The sequence below is a fragment of the Ostrea edulis genome, chromosome 8, assembly GCF_947568905.1.
Source record: "Ostrea edulis chromosome 8, xbOstEdul1.1, whole genome shotgun sequence".
Lineage (NCBI taxonomy): Eukaryota > Metazoa > Mollusca > Bivalvia > Ostreida > Ostreidae > Ostrea > Ostrea edulis.
This window is the reverse complement of record NC_079171.1, coordinates 55,438,799-55,455,683: the sequence shown is the minus strand read 5'-3', so window position 1 is coordinate 55,455,683 and position 16,885 is coordinate 55,438,799. Positions and strand designations below refer to the sequence as shown.

Below are 16,885 nucleotides of genomic sequence, written 5' to 3'. Positions count from 1 at the left end.
CGTTGTCAAGATAAAGAACCCTCACTGTTATGATTCAAAACGAGGCCCCGCGGAATACCCCCCCCCCTCCGTTTCGTCAAATAGACCTTGCACATTTTTCTTTTGTGCCTTCAAAGCAATATTATTTGTGTACACGGGGTGGAATTTCAATAGGTAAAATCAAAGAAGGCAGTTATTCGTTGAATACATGTATATTGATAGCATTTATTTTTTAATGTCTTCTGACGGAAATGTTGACACAGTTACGCAACATGAACTAGGTCAAACAAACTTTAAATCTATTTACATAATCGATAAATATACAGGTTGACACGTCGCACAGGTATTTAATGCTCAGGACTAGACGGAAGGTCGAAAGAACAGGGAGGCCAAGTTGGATTTTCAGGTGAGACTAAATTATATATATGCATTTTGACATTGTAGTGTCAATAGTGTCGATATTTGTGTGATTGATGAGATGGATCTGATCACTAAGGTATTAATCTGTGACCAATGGAATCGAGCTGCTCACTTCCTTTCTAATTTCATAAAATTCAGGTGTGTGTGTGAAAAAAAAATTGATACCTCGAATACCATTTCATTTGAAATATCAAATTCAATGACCGCAGTGTTTCACTTTATACTGTAATTCTAGATGGTCGATTGTTTTGACCTGTCAAAATCTCTAATAAAGATTCATTTTTATTAACAGTAAACTTCTCATGTGATCCCGGCGTCAGAAATGCTGCACCCCCGGCGCAGTGCTCAGGAAGTCCTACTTTGTGACCTCTGTGAAACTGTCCCCCTACAGAGTCATTGTGAAGTTTGTAATATAAACTTATGCAAGGCCTGTGTTGGGGAACATCTCTCAGATTCCTCTAAAATACACAATGTCGTGCCGTTTTTACAAAGAAAGGATACCCCTAACTATCCCAAATGTCCAGACCACCCCGATAAACACTGCGAAGCATACTGTGAAAAATGTGACATTCCTGTCTGTATTACCTGCGTCACCTCAGGTAAACACGAAGGTCACAAATTATCAGAATTTCTTGAAAAACTCAGCGCTAAAACAGAAAGTTTACAAAAAGATCTGGACGAACTAGAAACAAGAATTTACCCGCGATATGAAGAAATGGCGTCCGATGTTGAAACTGAGAAAGCCGAATTAGAAACAAAGTATGGGAAACTGACCACAGCTGCTGACCAACAAGGAGAAATCCTACATAGAGAGATCACCGCCATTGTCAACCAGCGGAAATCCGACATTGAGGAGATGAAAAACAAACACCTATCTACCCTGAATAAAAATACAGATGAAATCACACAGAAAATGGCAGAACTTAAACAGATCATGTCCGACTTGAAATCAATCCTAAAATCAAATGACGTCTCCTTAACCTCTACTTACAAATCTAGGAATTCCGAATTTAGAACATTACCACCTAAAGTCCGAGTTACAGTGCCCAGTTTTTCTGCTCAGAAAATAAACAAAGATCAGCTCAATGAAATGTTCGGTTCTCTGTCGCCATTATCCATTAACACAGAACATGGCGACACAATGAAGTCAGCAAAAGCTGTATCCTCTCCTCCAGTCAAACCACTGCTTGATGAGCCGTGCCTCACCGCCACCATAGACACTGGGTATTACAATCTATACAGTGTTAGCTGTCTGAGTGAAGATCAACTCTGGACTCGCGGGGAGAAGGAAACCATGAAGCTGCTCAACCTCCAGAGTAAACTACTGACATCAATACAAACCAAGTCAGGGAACGAACCACAGGACATAGCAGTGACACGGGACGGAGATCTTGTTTATACTGACCCTAATAAAAGAACTTTAAACCTGACAAAGAACAAAAAGATACAGACCGTGATCACACTACAGGGGTGGTACCCTCTCTTTGTCTGCTGTACAGCGTCTGATGATCTCCTGGTTACCATTTACAGTGATGATGTCAAACAATCCAAAGTCGTGCGTTACTCCGGCTCCACAGAGAAACAAAGCATTCAGTTTGATGATCAGGGTCGTCCTCTCTATTCCTCTGATTATAACTATAAATACATCAGTGAGAACAAGAACCTGGATATTTGTGTGGCTGACCGGTCAGCTAGTGCAGTAGTGGTGGTCAATCAGTCAGGAAAACTCCGATTTAGATACACTGGTCATCCCTCTAATACCAAGCAATCATTTAATCCATACGGCATCACTACAGACAGCCAGAGTCACATCCTGACAGCAGACTGTTACAATCACCGTATCCACATCCTAGATCAGGACGGACAATTCCTCCGTTACATTCACTGTCATTTAGAACGCCCATCAGGTTTATGTGTGGACATCAGAGACAACCTCTTTGTGGCTGAGCGTGACACTGCTAAAGTGAAGAAAATCCAATATCTATAAACACAGTGTTAATTACACAGCTCTACACAGTGTTAATTACACAGCTCTACAGTATTAATTACACATTTCTACAGTGTTAATTACACAGTGTTAATTACATGTCTATCCACAGAGTAATTAACAGCACCCTGTTAATTACATCTGCTTGTTAATTACAATCCCGTGTTAATTACAACCCCGTGGTAAGTACAGCCCTGTGTATGTTACAGTCCTCTGTTTGTGATGTGTAACATGCATTTGTGTTTGTGACTTGAACTGAACAGTCTGACATTATTTTGTTTGTGAATTATATTATTCAATATGTGTTTGATTTTACAATGTATATATTAGATAAACATGATACAGAGCTCAGTCTTACATTATTACTGAGTACTTACTTAGATTTGTAGTACTGTAACAGAGAGTGACCCCAAACGTCCAGTCTTCATCACAGATCTTCAGATTCAAGGTCAGTCATCTGTTTACCATCAATAACATCACACCACTTATCTAAATCTCCACTGTCCTACAAAATAAACAAAGTGTAATATCAAACTGAATTGTCAAGGATAGTTTGTGATATATTTACATGTTTACATAGATGTCAATGTAATGGGATGGAAAAGAAGATATGGCTGAACCGGCAATCGTTCCCATGATATGACTGGACAAGGAATCAAACCCCGAGTCCCCTGTATTACTAGTCAGGTGCTCTAACCACTGAACTATCCAGATTGATACCAATGGTTTCACAGGACCAGGAATCAAACCCGAGACCCCTGTATTACATATGTAATAATCAGGTGCTCTAACCACTGAACTATCCACGCCGATATCCACAGTACAAAGTGAACTTTTCCAATTCAAATTTGTCTGTTATTATTAACTTTTCGTATTATGGTCTTTTAGGAATTCAAGTTTGTTCAAATGAAGGATCAAAGGGTTAATAACCACAAGAAGGCAAAAATAGGGTGGGGTCGGTAATTTTTTTTTCAAGAACCACTAGGTAAATTCAACTTTGTTCAAATCATAGACCCCGGGGGTGATTTGGGGCCACAGTAGGGGTTCAAAATTTTACATGGAAATATAGAGGAAATATCACCTCAAAAATGAGAAAGTCCAGTCCAGTGTTCAAGCTGTATATGTGTAGATCTGTTTGTCAGATGACTCTTTTTCAATTTTCTTTGATAATATATAATCATGTTTTTATATAGCTGCAGAACTGTAGCTCTCTGAAAAAAAATATTTCGACATAACAGAGAGCTACAGATCCACCCCTTATAAAAACCTTCGATTTACAGCGCACAAAAAGCTGCGCACGGTTGAGGCCTTATATCGCTGTATTCTTGAGAAAATTCTTAACATATTTTCCTACAATACTTATGTCCAAACATACCTTCAAATATTCATTAAAGCCCCATACGACCCCAACACTCCCAGCTTTAAATGCTTTCGTTTGTTGACGTAGCCATGTTAGATAACAAGTCAATTCGAACCCTGTTGTTGTTGGTATCTATTCATAAATTTCGTTATATGTTATGTATTCGCTCTTCATTTATTATCAATACGAATTTATAGAAATTAAAAGATATAGTTTGTCTAAATGTAAAATAAGCTCTTGATTCATGAAAATGCTACAAACGTCCTTAACACTCATGTGACAGGGATGGAGACCGGACCAGACTAATGAAAGCCGCATTGCCGTAAGTTAGCTATTTCAATAATTATTATTCAAAGGCACTGAGATGATATATTATTTAAAGCATTTATCTAAAATATTTGTGGGAATATTAGTTCAGATCTAGACGTTATTGTGCAAGTATGGAAATTAACCGGGATTCGAATTGACCGGCTGCCTAACATAGCTACGTCAACAAACGAAATAATTTGAAGCTGGGAGTTTTCAGGTCGTATGGGGCTTTAATGAATATTTGAAGGTATGTTTAGACACAAGTACATGTATAGTAGGAAAATATGTTAAGATTTTTTTAATATTAAATTTCTGAGACAGCAACTCAAGAATACAACGATATGAAGCCTTAACCGTGCGTAGCTTTTTGTGCGCCATAAATCGAGTTTAATAAATAGTCAGAGGAGGGGGTAACATAACGGTTTACAACTATAGTCATGGGAAGGGGAGGTTATATAACAGTCTACAACTATAGTCAGGGGAGGGGGGCTATATAACGGTCTACAACTATAGTCAGGGGAGGGGGAGGTTATATAACGGTCTATTACTATAGTCAGGGGAGGGGGTAATCTAACGGTCTACAACTATAGGCAGGGGAGGTGGAGGTCATTTAACGGTCTACAACTATAGTCAGGGTAGAAAGGTTATATAACTGTCGACAACTCTAGACAGGGAAGGGTGGTATATAACGATATGTAACTTCAATGAGGGAGGGGGGGGGGGGGCTATATAACGATCTGTAACTATAGTCAGGGGAGGAGGGGTATATAACGGTTTACAACTATAGCCAAGATAGGGAGGTTATATAGCGGTCTACAACTAGTCAGAGGAGAGGGAGGTTATATAGCGGTCTACAACTAGTCAGGGGAGAGGGAGGTTATATAGCGGTCTACGACTTTAGTCAGGGGAGGGGGAGGTTATATAGCGGTCTACAACTATAGTCAGGGGAGGGGGAGGCTATGTAACGGTCTACAACTATAGTCAGGGGAGGGGAAGGTTATATAGCGGTCTACAACTATAGTCAAGGGAGAGGGAGGTTATATAGCGGTCTACAACTATAGTCAGGGGAGGGGGAGGTTATATAACGGTCTACAACAATAGTCGAGGGAGGGGGGTATATAACGGTCTAAAACTATAGTCAGGGGGAGGTGTTATATAGCGGTCTACAACTAATCAGGTGAGGGGGTTATATAAATGTCTAGACCTATTGTTAGGGGAAGGGGAGGTTATATAATGGTCTACAACTATAGTCAGGGGAATGGGGGCTCTATATCGGTCTACAACTATAGTCAGGGTAGGGGGTTATATAGCGGTCTACAACTAGTCAGGGAAGGGGGAGTTATATAATAGTCTATAACTAGTTAGAGGAGGGTGTTATATACTGGTCTACAATTATAGTTGGGGGAGGGGGAGGTTATGTAACAGTCTACAACTATAGTCAGGGGAGGGGAGGTTATATAACGGTCTACGACTTTAGTCAGGGGAAGGGGAGGGGGAGGTTATATAGCAGTCTACAACTATAGTCAGGGGAAGGGAAGGCTATATAACGGTCTACAACTATAGTCAGGGGAGAGGGAGGTTATATAACGGTCTACAACTGTAGTCAGGGGAGAGGGGACTATATAGCAGTCAACAACTATAGTCAGGGGACGAGGCTATATAAAAGTCTACAACTATAGTCACGGGAAGGGAAGGCTATATAACGGTATACAGCTATAGTCAGGGGAGGGGGTTATATAACAGTGTACAACTATAGTCAGCGGAGGGGGGTATATAACGGTCTACAACTATAGTCAGGGGAGAGGGAGGTTATGTAGCGGTCTACAACTATAGTCACGGAGGGGGAGGTTATATAACGGTCTAAATCAATAGTCAGGGGAGGAGAGGCTATATAATGATCTAAAACTATAGTTAGGGGAGGGGGCTATACAATGGTCTAAAACTATAGTCAGGGGAGGGGGGCTATATAACTGGTTTTATGTCCAGGATGTTATATACCGGTCTACAACTATGGTCAGGGGAGAGGGAGGCTATATAATGGTCTACAACTATAGTAAAAACTCATTGCATGGTTTTATGTCCAAGATTTGAGAGGAAGGGAGTTGTGCACTGGGCTAGCAACTTAGTCACGTAAAAAAGGCTTGCTACGGAAACTGAATCAGCAAATATCCCAATGCAGATCCCAGTGGGTATTGGTTGTGTAGACAACTCTATGATGGATAGTTGAAAGACATGGGACTAACCTGGAAACAAGTAGAAAAGAAGGCAAGGGACAGACAAGTGTGGTGGAAGCTGATTTCAGCCTTATGTGCAGACATGCACGAAGAGGATTAAGTAAGTAACTATAGTCAAGGGGGCGGGGCTATATATCGGTCTACAACTATAGTCAGGGGAGGGGGCTATACTATAGTAAGGTGAGGGGGCTATATATCGGTCTTAATCGGAGGGGGGGTGGCTATATAACGGTCTACAACTATAGTAAGGCTAGGGGGGCTATATAACTGTCTACAACTATAGTCAGAGAAGGGGGCTATATAACTGTCTACAACTATAGTCAGAGGAGGGGGCTATATAACTGTCTACAACTATAGTCAGGGGAGGTGGCTATATTACTGTCTACAACTATAGTAAGGGGAGGGGGCCATATAACGGTCTACAACTATAGTCAAGGGGAGGGGGCTATATAACTGTCTACAATTATAGTCAGGGGAGGGGGCTATATAACAGACTACACCTATAGTCAGGGGAGGTGGTTATATAACAGTCTACAACTATAGTCAAGGGAGGTGGCTATATAACTGTCTACAACTATAGTCAGGGGAGGGGGCTATATAACTGTCTACAACTATAGTCAAGGGAGGGGGCTATATAACTGTCAACAACTATAATCAGGGGAGGGGGCTAGATAACTGTCTACAACTATAGTCAGGGGAGGGGGCTATATAACAGTCTACAATGATAGACGGGGTTGGGGGCTATTTAATGGTCTGTAAGTATAACCCTGTATGGGGGAGGCAATATAACGGTCTGTAACTATAGTCATGGGAGGGGGAGGCTATATAACAGCTCTACTTAGGGGAGGGCGGTGCTATATAATGGTCTACAATATTGTTTTGGCCTCTGTCTCCCTCAAACTTTAACCTTGCTAGTAACTTTTTAATTGAGAGTGATATGGGTCTTATGTTTCGTGTATCAGCATTCTGTGTAACAAGACCTTTCTACTTGTACCAATGTTTTTTTACCTTGTGATCTTGCCCTTAGATTTTGACCTATTATTAAGAAAACCAAACTAAAGGCAATATTTCCTGATCTATTTAAATTATGACTTAGATTTCGTATATATATATTCCTTTACATTTCATATCATTATCTTTGACTTTGCTATCTTGACCTTGAAGTTTGACATATTTCAAAACTTTTGCCCAAATTTGAACCTTGTTTCTCATCAATTTTAATTGTAAAGTGATAGGTCTTTCATTTTTATGCCTTCAAGATCGAAGATCATGGAAGGGGCGGTATTGCTTTTGTCCTGTCTGTCATTCTATCTGAAACTTTAACCTTGCTAATAACTTTTGCAGAGCAAGTGTTAGAGCTTTGATGTTCCACATGAATATTCCTTGTGCCAAGACCTTTCCGTGGGTACCAACATTTTTTACCGTATTACCTTGACTTTGGAGTCTGACCTACTTTTTAAAAACTTTTACCTTGCTTGTAACTTTTGAACAGGGAGTGTTAGAGCTTTCATATTTCACACAAGTATTCTTTGTGACCTGACTTTTCCGTGGGTACTAAACCTTTTCACCTTAACATTTGACTACCCTAGGCAATATATCCTGAACTGTTTTAGGCAGGGCTTTCATACTTTATATCTATAGATTCCTTATGACAAAGCTTTCCATTTCATATCATGATCTTTGACCTTGTATCATGGTTATGTAGTGCTCTTTTAGGCTATGTTGGGGTCACAATAAGGGGTTGAATTTTACATACGAGTAGCAATAAACATTGCAAAAAGGTCACAACAGTTGAATAACGGAGGGTTCAACTTTACTCAGGTGAGCAAAGTTACCCATGAGCCTCTTGTATTTGTGACTGGTGAATTACCTTCACAGTTAACAATTTAACGTAATGTGAACCTGGTTCCATGTTAGACAGTTGGTAGAACATTTGACTAGAGATTCTGAGAGCACCTGCCTAGAGATTATGAGAGTATCTGACTAGACATTCTGAGAGCACCTGACTTGATATTCTGAGAGCACCTGACTAGATATTCTGAGAGCATCTGACAAGAGATTTTGAGAGCACCTGAGTAGAGGTTCTGAGAGCACCTGACTAGAGATTCTGGGACCCTGAGTTTGAATTCTAATCTGGTCCATTGTATTTTCGGTAGCAAATATATATGATGTGAAATTGAAGTGTCCTACAGTGCATATAGGACAAATGTTCCCGCTTGTGGGACACACAGTACAACACTAACCAGTCATTAATCAAATAGAAATAAATGGCCCACACATTCAAACACATGACCACTGACAGTAAACAGTGCAGCATGTTGTCCAGTGAGAGGAAGCGTGAATGGGTAAACCCAGTATTTTGATATACTATGCGAGAATAACGAGATACAACTCATATGCGAACTAAAATTTACGTGTGGATCAGTATGACCGTAACCAAGAGCTACGAGAAACACATGCAAGTCTTTAAAAGTAAGTGCTCTTTTTATCTGAACACGTCATGCGTTTGTTTGATAAATATTGTTTGGTCAATAGAGATACCGAAGGACTGTCATTAGTTTCTGATAGAGGAATGCTTTACAATTTCTTCATTATAAGAAGCAGAGAATAATCCCATACTTGAAAAGGAAGCGTGGATCCCTTAAGTGGTATTTAAATAATTTTCTACACAACAGATTTGCTGTCATTCTAAATCATGTGAGGTAAAATGTCCGAGTAAGCATGAAGAAACCTTTCAATTCCGGGTGATCTTCAAAGTGCAGCTGAGAGCAGACTAATGCGTTCAATGTTATGAATGGACAGTATCAATATGATTTTTATCATTTTATTGATACATGTTTTAAAGAATACTTGATTAGAATATGAAAATGAGCTGTAATGTCAATCCCTTTAAGTTTTATCTCTGATGATATACTGCTTTTGAAAAAAAAACCCACTAGATGTGTCGTAGCTATACAATTGCCTTTACTCAAGGGTCATCATTTTACCCAAAGAGAAGATTTGTCCTATATGTTACTATGTAATAGTTCTGATTCTCTAATATAACTCCACCATTTTTTATCCCCTATTGTGGTCAGATCTTACTTTGTGGTGTCATCATTTGAATAAACTTGAATCTACACTAGGTCAGGAAGCATTCATATAAATAAATTTCAACTTTTCTGGCCTAGCGGTTCTTAAGAAATTTTTTAAATGACCCCATCCTATTTTTTATTACCCTCTCTTTGGATGGAGCATGGTCCTCCATTATGCACAAACTTGAATCCTCTTTACCCAAGCATGCTTTGAGGCAAGTTTGGATGATATTAGCCTTGTGGTGCTTGAGAAGAAGTCGAAAATTTTAAGAGTTTATGAAGGGATGGAGAGACTGATGCTGGAGGATAAGTGATCAGATTAGCTCACTTTAACTTTCAGCTCATGTGAGCTAAATGGGTTAACAGTATATGACCCAGCTATTGTATGGATGAGGCATAAAACAGAACATTTACATAATTTCATTAACAAACCTGACATTTTCTACAGTAATAGAACTATCCAAGTCCTACAATATGTTGGAGTCTCAGGGAAATTATCCTCATCAATCAGCTGGACATCTCAACTGCTACCCTGTAAAATTTATTTCAACATTAAGTACTAAGTAACCAAAATAATTTCTTCCCACCATTATATTATGCTATCAGAACACAAATGCCTACAAACATCCATGTAATCATTCTGAATGTACCAAACTCAGAACAAACCTCAATTTAAAAATACTCATACCACAATATCTAATCTCTTTATACATCAAGTCCTATATGACATCAATGAAAACTTTCTCACCCCCTCACCTCCTAACGTAAATTACAGGAAATAGTTTTCCATCCCCTCTTGTCTCAACATAAAGTTCAGAAAATAATTATCATCCGTGTCACCTCACTACATCAAGTTCAGAAAATAGTCCTCCAACCCATCACGTCTAGACACGAAGTTCAGAAATAGTTCTCCATCCCTCACCTCCCAATGTAAAGTTCAGATAATAGTTCTACACCCCTCACCTCCAAACGTACATTTCAGAAAATAGTTCTCCAGCCCCTCACCTCCCAACGCAAACTTTAGAAAATAATTCTCCACCCCCTCACCTCCAATGTAGAGTTCAGTATTCATCAACATGTTTAATACCTAAACCATGTACATGTATGAATAAAGAGCCTTAAAAGTTAATTGTAATGATATCAATCTTAGTTATTCCTGATTTTTAAAATAAATATCATGGCATCATATTAGCAATTGTTACTTAAGGGCAGAATCTACCCAGAATTTGTTGAAAAATCCAAAGAAGACATTCTGTGTTGTTGAATCAGTGTACCTGGTATCAATAACAAAATATTAACAAGAGGTCCATGGGCCACATCACTCAACTGAGTCAGCTTGGCCCATATTTAAGGATTTTCCCCATATGTTCACATGGAAAACTTTTATCCCTATTGTAGCCCCATCCCACCTCCAAGGTCCATCAATTTTATAAACTTGAATCTGCGATGTCAGGAAGCTTTCGTTTAATTGCAAACTTCTTTGGCCCAATTGTTATTGAGAAGAAGATTTTTAAAGATTTCCCCTTCATATTCCCAGGGTCTCCGTGGTCCAGTGGTTAGTGCATCGCGCTCAAAATCACACGGCCTCTGACATCTGTCGGTGCAGGTTCGAATCCCGCTTGCGCCGGTAAGTGAGAAAGTCTCCCAGTTTACTTTCGGAAGGTCGGTGGTCTCTTCCCCGGTACATTGTATCTGGGTTCTCTCTACCACCAAAAAAAAAACAAACAAGAAAACTGGGCGCCATCAGATAACTGAAAAAATGTTGAGTGTGGCGGAAAACATCAATCAATCAGTATATTTGTATATAAAACTTTCACCCCTTATTGCTACTCCGCCCTTCTCCTCAGTGAATTTAAAAAAAAACTTGAATTCGCACAATATCAGGAAACTTTCTGGTAAATGTAAACTTTTTTGTCTCAATGATATTTCAGAAGACAATTTTTAGAGATTTTTCCTATACATGTATATTGATATGTATAACTCTGATCCCATTATGGCCCTATCCTACACTCTGGTGCCATAATTTTAACGAACTTGAATCTGTGCTATGTCAGAAAGCTTTCATGTGAATTTCTTCTTTCTTGACACAGTGGCTTTTGAGAAGATTTTCAAAACTTTTATCTATACATTTCAATGCGAAAGTTTGATCCGCTATTGGGGCCCTAAATGAACCCCGGGGGGGGGGGGGGGGTTATGGTTTTAACAAACTTAAATTTGTACTACGTCAGGAAGCGTTCATGTAAATTTCAGGTTTGGTTAATATTGACCCAGTGGTTCTAAAGAAGAAAATTTCTTAAAGATGTCAATGTAGTTTCACTATCTTGCTTTTATCTCCACTTGGAGAGGGGTGTGACCCTTTATTTGAACAAGCTACAATACCCTTTACCAAAGGATGCTTTGTGCAGTTTGGTTGAAATTGACCCACTGGTTCTGGAGAAGATGAAAATGTGAAAAGTTTATGATGACCACTACGACAACAATGACAGACAATGGACAAATTTCGGCGAGAAAAATGGCCCTTATGTACATTATTTCAGCTCAATATATTTCAGAATGTCCCCACCATTTTACCATAAATGGGGTCATTGGCCTGTTGTGTTCGTCTTTCTCAGGCACCAATGGCCCTAATCCTATCTCCTGGAGCCAGACTTCAAATAATTTACAGTATGTTAGCAAGATTTCACTTTTACATGACTTATAGAGGTTTCGTCATTTCTAGCTCAGTAGTTATGGAGACGATTCTTAAATTACCACATGCTATCCGTTTTCATTTGTTGATTATCTAACATTTGAAGGTCCTTCATTTAAGCGATTTTTAATCCTTTAACGGTACTAAGTTTGGTTGAAATTTGGCCATGTGATTGAAGAGAAGTTGAAAATAAGTTTACAGACAGATGGACAGACATATGTACAACAGACAAGGGTGATCAGAGTAGCCCACATAAGCTTATAGTTCAAATGAGCTTAAAAAAAGATAGAAATTGTACCAGCTTCATACAAACGTTTGTCTCCAGAAATGGATCAGATGCTAAGAGAACCTCTGTCTGCTTTTAAGAGATACTGGTAGAAACTGCTCCTACTTCAGGGTGTCACGATCTCATGAAGGCCAAGGGAGCTGAAAAACCAAATTGACAATGAGTGCTGCAATTACCAGAAATCAGACAGGTAAATGAAATTTTATACAAATTAAAAATCCTCATGGATTTCGTTAAAAGAGACCAGCTTGTCTTTTAAACAGGAGACTCACTTGCCTTATCAGTCACCTGAACATTGGTTATGTGTAAAAATTAAAGACTAAAAAGTATATAATAATTTTCCTATACTGACTCTACCTTAGTTAAAAAAATATTTAATTTGGTTTCCACTTTCACCTATAAAAATTTAAGGGTTGGTAGGTACATATAGGCATCTTTTTTTATTTTATAGGTTGGATTATTTTTTAATGATTTAGTATTCTACTATGCTTAAAACATAGTGATTGTCTACTGATCAAATAAAAGTTATATCATGAATTAAAACAGTCTCCCACTGTACTGTAAACAAACACTGCTGCTGTGTTTTGGAATCTGTTAGTTCATAACAAATAACTTAATAAGTCAATAAATATGCTCTTGTTGTAGTGATGGCATTCGCAAAATTTGTGAGAATGGAAAACGATGTGTTATGGTCGGCAGAAATTTTTAGGGTCGGTCGGGAAAGTGGAAACCAACATACATTTTTTTTGCCTTAGAGCCCGACCCTGACAGAGTGCAATATAATTCACATTTTAAAATAAATTCAGGTTTTTTAAGGTCTTCGTTTGAAAGGCCTGACCCTTTCCTATTGGGAACAATAATTGCATTTGTTTGAACTTGGTAAAAATGTTTAACACAAAGAAGTAGGGAGAAAACCGATCCATGGTGAATTAAGGTAAAATTGGATTCCTTCTGACTTTGAATTTGGTCAAATCTTGCCTCATTCAAATAAACGGAGGTCAAAAAATTTGATTTACTTAACAATTTTTAGACAAAAATTGGAATATATGGGCCAGTGAAGACTTTTAAACAATTAGGCTACCATGCTTTGATTTGTTTTAATTGTTTGGGAATTTCAAAATGTGAAAATATCTGCTTTTTTAGCATTGGGAATGGGACCTTATTTCAGCCCCCACTGACCCTAAAATTCATGAAATTAAAGGGCTTTTCATACATAACAAAGCAATCAGATGGTGGACCCTCCTATACACATTATCAAAACAGACAGGCATACAGACATTGCTGTACCATAATATCTCCCATCTACAGACAGACATACAGACATTGCTGTACTATGATACGTCCCATCTACAGACAGACATTGCTGTACCATAATACGTCCTATCTATAGACAGACATACAGACATTGCTGTACTATAATACGTCTCATCTACAGAAAGATATATAGACATTGCTGTTACATAATACATTCTATCTACAGACAGACATTGTTGTACCATAATACGTCCCATCTATAGACAGACATACATACATTGCTGTGCCATAATACGTCTCATCTACAGACAGACATACAGACATTGCTGTACTATGATACGTCCTATCTACAGACAGACATACAGACATTGCTGTACTATGATACATCCTATCTATAGACAGACACACAAAATGTTCAATTGTTAGTGCACGACAGATGAAACACGGTGATGGATGTAGAGTGATAAGGCGATAACAATAGGCTACCTGAGTCACTCGGGTCACCTAAAATGCATCCCTGGAGAGTCAGGTACATGAAATCTACTGTTCATTATGTAGATATATATAGATAACTATATGTAAACTGAAACAATATATGCAGCTATAACTCATGTCTTTGACTAATTAAGGACCAGACTGAAATCATTCAAACAACATTATCTGAAATAACATCATAAGCAAGTGCTATATAACATAGTCTAAGGGAGGTAACTGTAATATATGCCTTGATGTTCTTTACAGTACAAACTTATTATGAGAAAAAATGAATACTTCTCTGACTCTTCTCTGGGTAAATGAGGACTGTTGATTGCTACACCCCAGCAATGTTCATGAAAGTGTTCAGCTGCCAACAACACCCAATTATGGACTGGTGATTTCAGAAAATTTCTTCTGGCCATTCATATAAGTCCCTAAAAAATCAATGATAAGTTATGACCAAAATTGAGAATTCAAATGAGGCTGATATGATTTAGTCAGATGTTGCCAGCTGGAAAATGTCACGTCCCTCTGGAGCCAAGTCCCTACATGTACATGTACTACCTGTTTAGAGTGACAACATGTAATCCTGAGTGGGTGAGTAATGACATGTTAACAATAACCCCCTGTACTCATGAGTGGATGAGTGATGACATGTACAATAACCCCCTGTACTTCTGAGTGATGACATAAAAAATAACCATCTGTACTCATGGGTGATGACATGTACAATAACCCCCTGTACTCGTGGGTGCGTGAGTGATGACATGTACAATAACCCCTGTACTCGGGAGTGGGTGAGTGATGACATGTACAATAACCCCTATACTTGGGGTTGGGTGAGTGATGACATGTACAATAACCCCCTGTACTCGTGAGTGCGTGAGTGATGACATGTACAATAACCTCTGTACTCGTGAGTGGGTGAGTGATGACATGTACAATAACCCCCTGTACTCGTGAGTGCGTGAGTGATGACATGTACAATAACCTCTGTACTCGTGAGTGGGTGAGTGATGACATGTACAATAACCCCCTGTACTCGTGAGTGGGTGAGTGATGACATGTACAATAACCCCCTGTACTCATGGGTGGGTGAGTCATTCTTGAAGCCAGCAACAAAAAAAAAATGTGTACTGCTTGGATGAAAGTGTCATGTCAAAGCATGAAATAATGAAAATGGTGACAAAGAATGAAATTTGCTCAATACAAGGTCACTTACCAGATGACAATGACAAAACGAAGATGGCGTCGACTATTGTTTTAGTTTCTGTGACAAAAAAACCTCAGACTCATTTTTAAATATTGTCTTTAGATGAAATAAGTAACAAAAAGACTTAATTTCTTTCTTTTCTTAATCATTTGCTAGCAGTTAACATGGTTATTATATATATATTTTATATAATATATGTCAGTTTAACAATGAAAGTTTGATATCAAAGAACTTGTTTTTTTTTTAATGAAAGTGTTTTATTTTATTCAATCATGAAATTTGAGCAATCAGTGTTCATATCCATCTGAAATTACCAGTAAAACAATAAGTTGATACTCGCCCAAGTGACCAGGAAGCAAACATCATGTAAAATAATGTAGTCTTGTACCTCATTATGCTTCTCGAGAAACTTCTCTAAGCGGGTGTACAGTGCTCCTCACTCTTCTGATACTGAACCAGGCAGTTCCATTCAATGTCTGTGTGCAGGGTAGGTGCTACGATCCCCATCAATGTTTGTGTGCAGAGTAGGTGCTACGATCCCCATCAATGGCTAGGTGGACAACATTCTAGACAAAACACAGATATATTATGAATTGAAGATATACCTCAACAAGAATCTCAGTATAAAAACAAAGCAGACCGGATTATGAGCCCGAGAAAAAAAAGTAGACATCCCGAACATCATTCTAATTGTTCATACAAAAAAGTAGACATTCTAATTGTTAAGATCCAAATCATTTAATTCTTCAACTATTATTTGATCTTAATATTCTTTTAATTATTACACTAACCGATGCATTTTTCATGCTGTGTCCCACAACGAAACCCCACAGGTGAATATGGTGCATCTTCCCCTGCCTAGACTCAGGGTTCATAAAAATTGTCAAAATTGATTGTACGTAATAATTAGACCTCTTGTGTGACTCCATCCTAACCCCAGGGTTCATCTTAACATGAAATAACTGTAATCTACAATGAATGGGGATGCTGAGTTACAGGGTTATCTCCTCTCAATTTTGTGTATTTCGCCATGTGACCCCACCTTGAACCCAAGAATCGTGTTGCGAACAAACCTGTGACCTCACATTGAACCCGAGAGTCGTATTGTTAACAAATTTGTGACCCCAGCTTGAACCCGAGTCATGTTCTGAACAAATTTGTGACCCCATCTTGAATCTGAGATTCGTGTCGTGAACAAATTTTAATGTACGGTAAAATGCTTGCATACCATTTTGCAAAATGAATTTAAATATGTGGTTCCTGAGAAGAAATTTTAACTTAGAAGAAGAAAACACTTTTTCCTCTGTTACTCTCTTGTGACCTCAGTAGTAATAGTATGAACAAACTTAAATGTACACTTCATGAGGATGTGTGCATATTAATTTAACTATGTATACCAATAACCATTGTGTTATAACAGAGACTTGTACTAATATTAACCATTGTGGTTCTTAAGAAAATGTATGGCAGAAACTTGAGGCATCTTACTGTTCACACGAGTTTTTGTGTGTCCATATTTCTGTAGCCACAGTCTGAGATCATTGTGTCTACAAACTGGAATCTACACTACATGAGGGTGCGGGCATATATGTCAGGTGTGGAT

At 38.5% G+C, this 16,885-nt stretch overlaps 1 protein-coding gene across 1 annotated transcript; it reads left to right on the top strand.

Annotated features, from left to right (window-relative positions):
* The first annotated feature begins 503 nt into the window (after positions 1 to 503).
* LOC125662005 (pyrin-like) lies at positions 504 to 2,727 on the top strand. The gene has a single exon (XM_056146519.1). It carries the CDS (start codon positions 722 to 724, stop codon positions 2,384 to 2,386), a length of 1,665 nt encoding a protein of 554 aa, XP_056002494.1. The 5' UTR covers positions 504 to 721; the 3' UTR covers positions 2,387 to 2,727.
* The last annotated feature ends 14,158 nt before the right edge of the window (positions 2,728 to 16,885 follow it).

Bases quoted from the DNA above. Each gene is read 5' to 3' on its own strand.
- LOC125662005 (XM_056146519.1), top strand. From the start codon at position 722: ATGCTGCACCCCCGGCGCAGTGCTCAGGAAGTCCTACTTTGTGACCTC.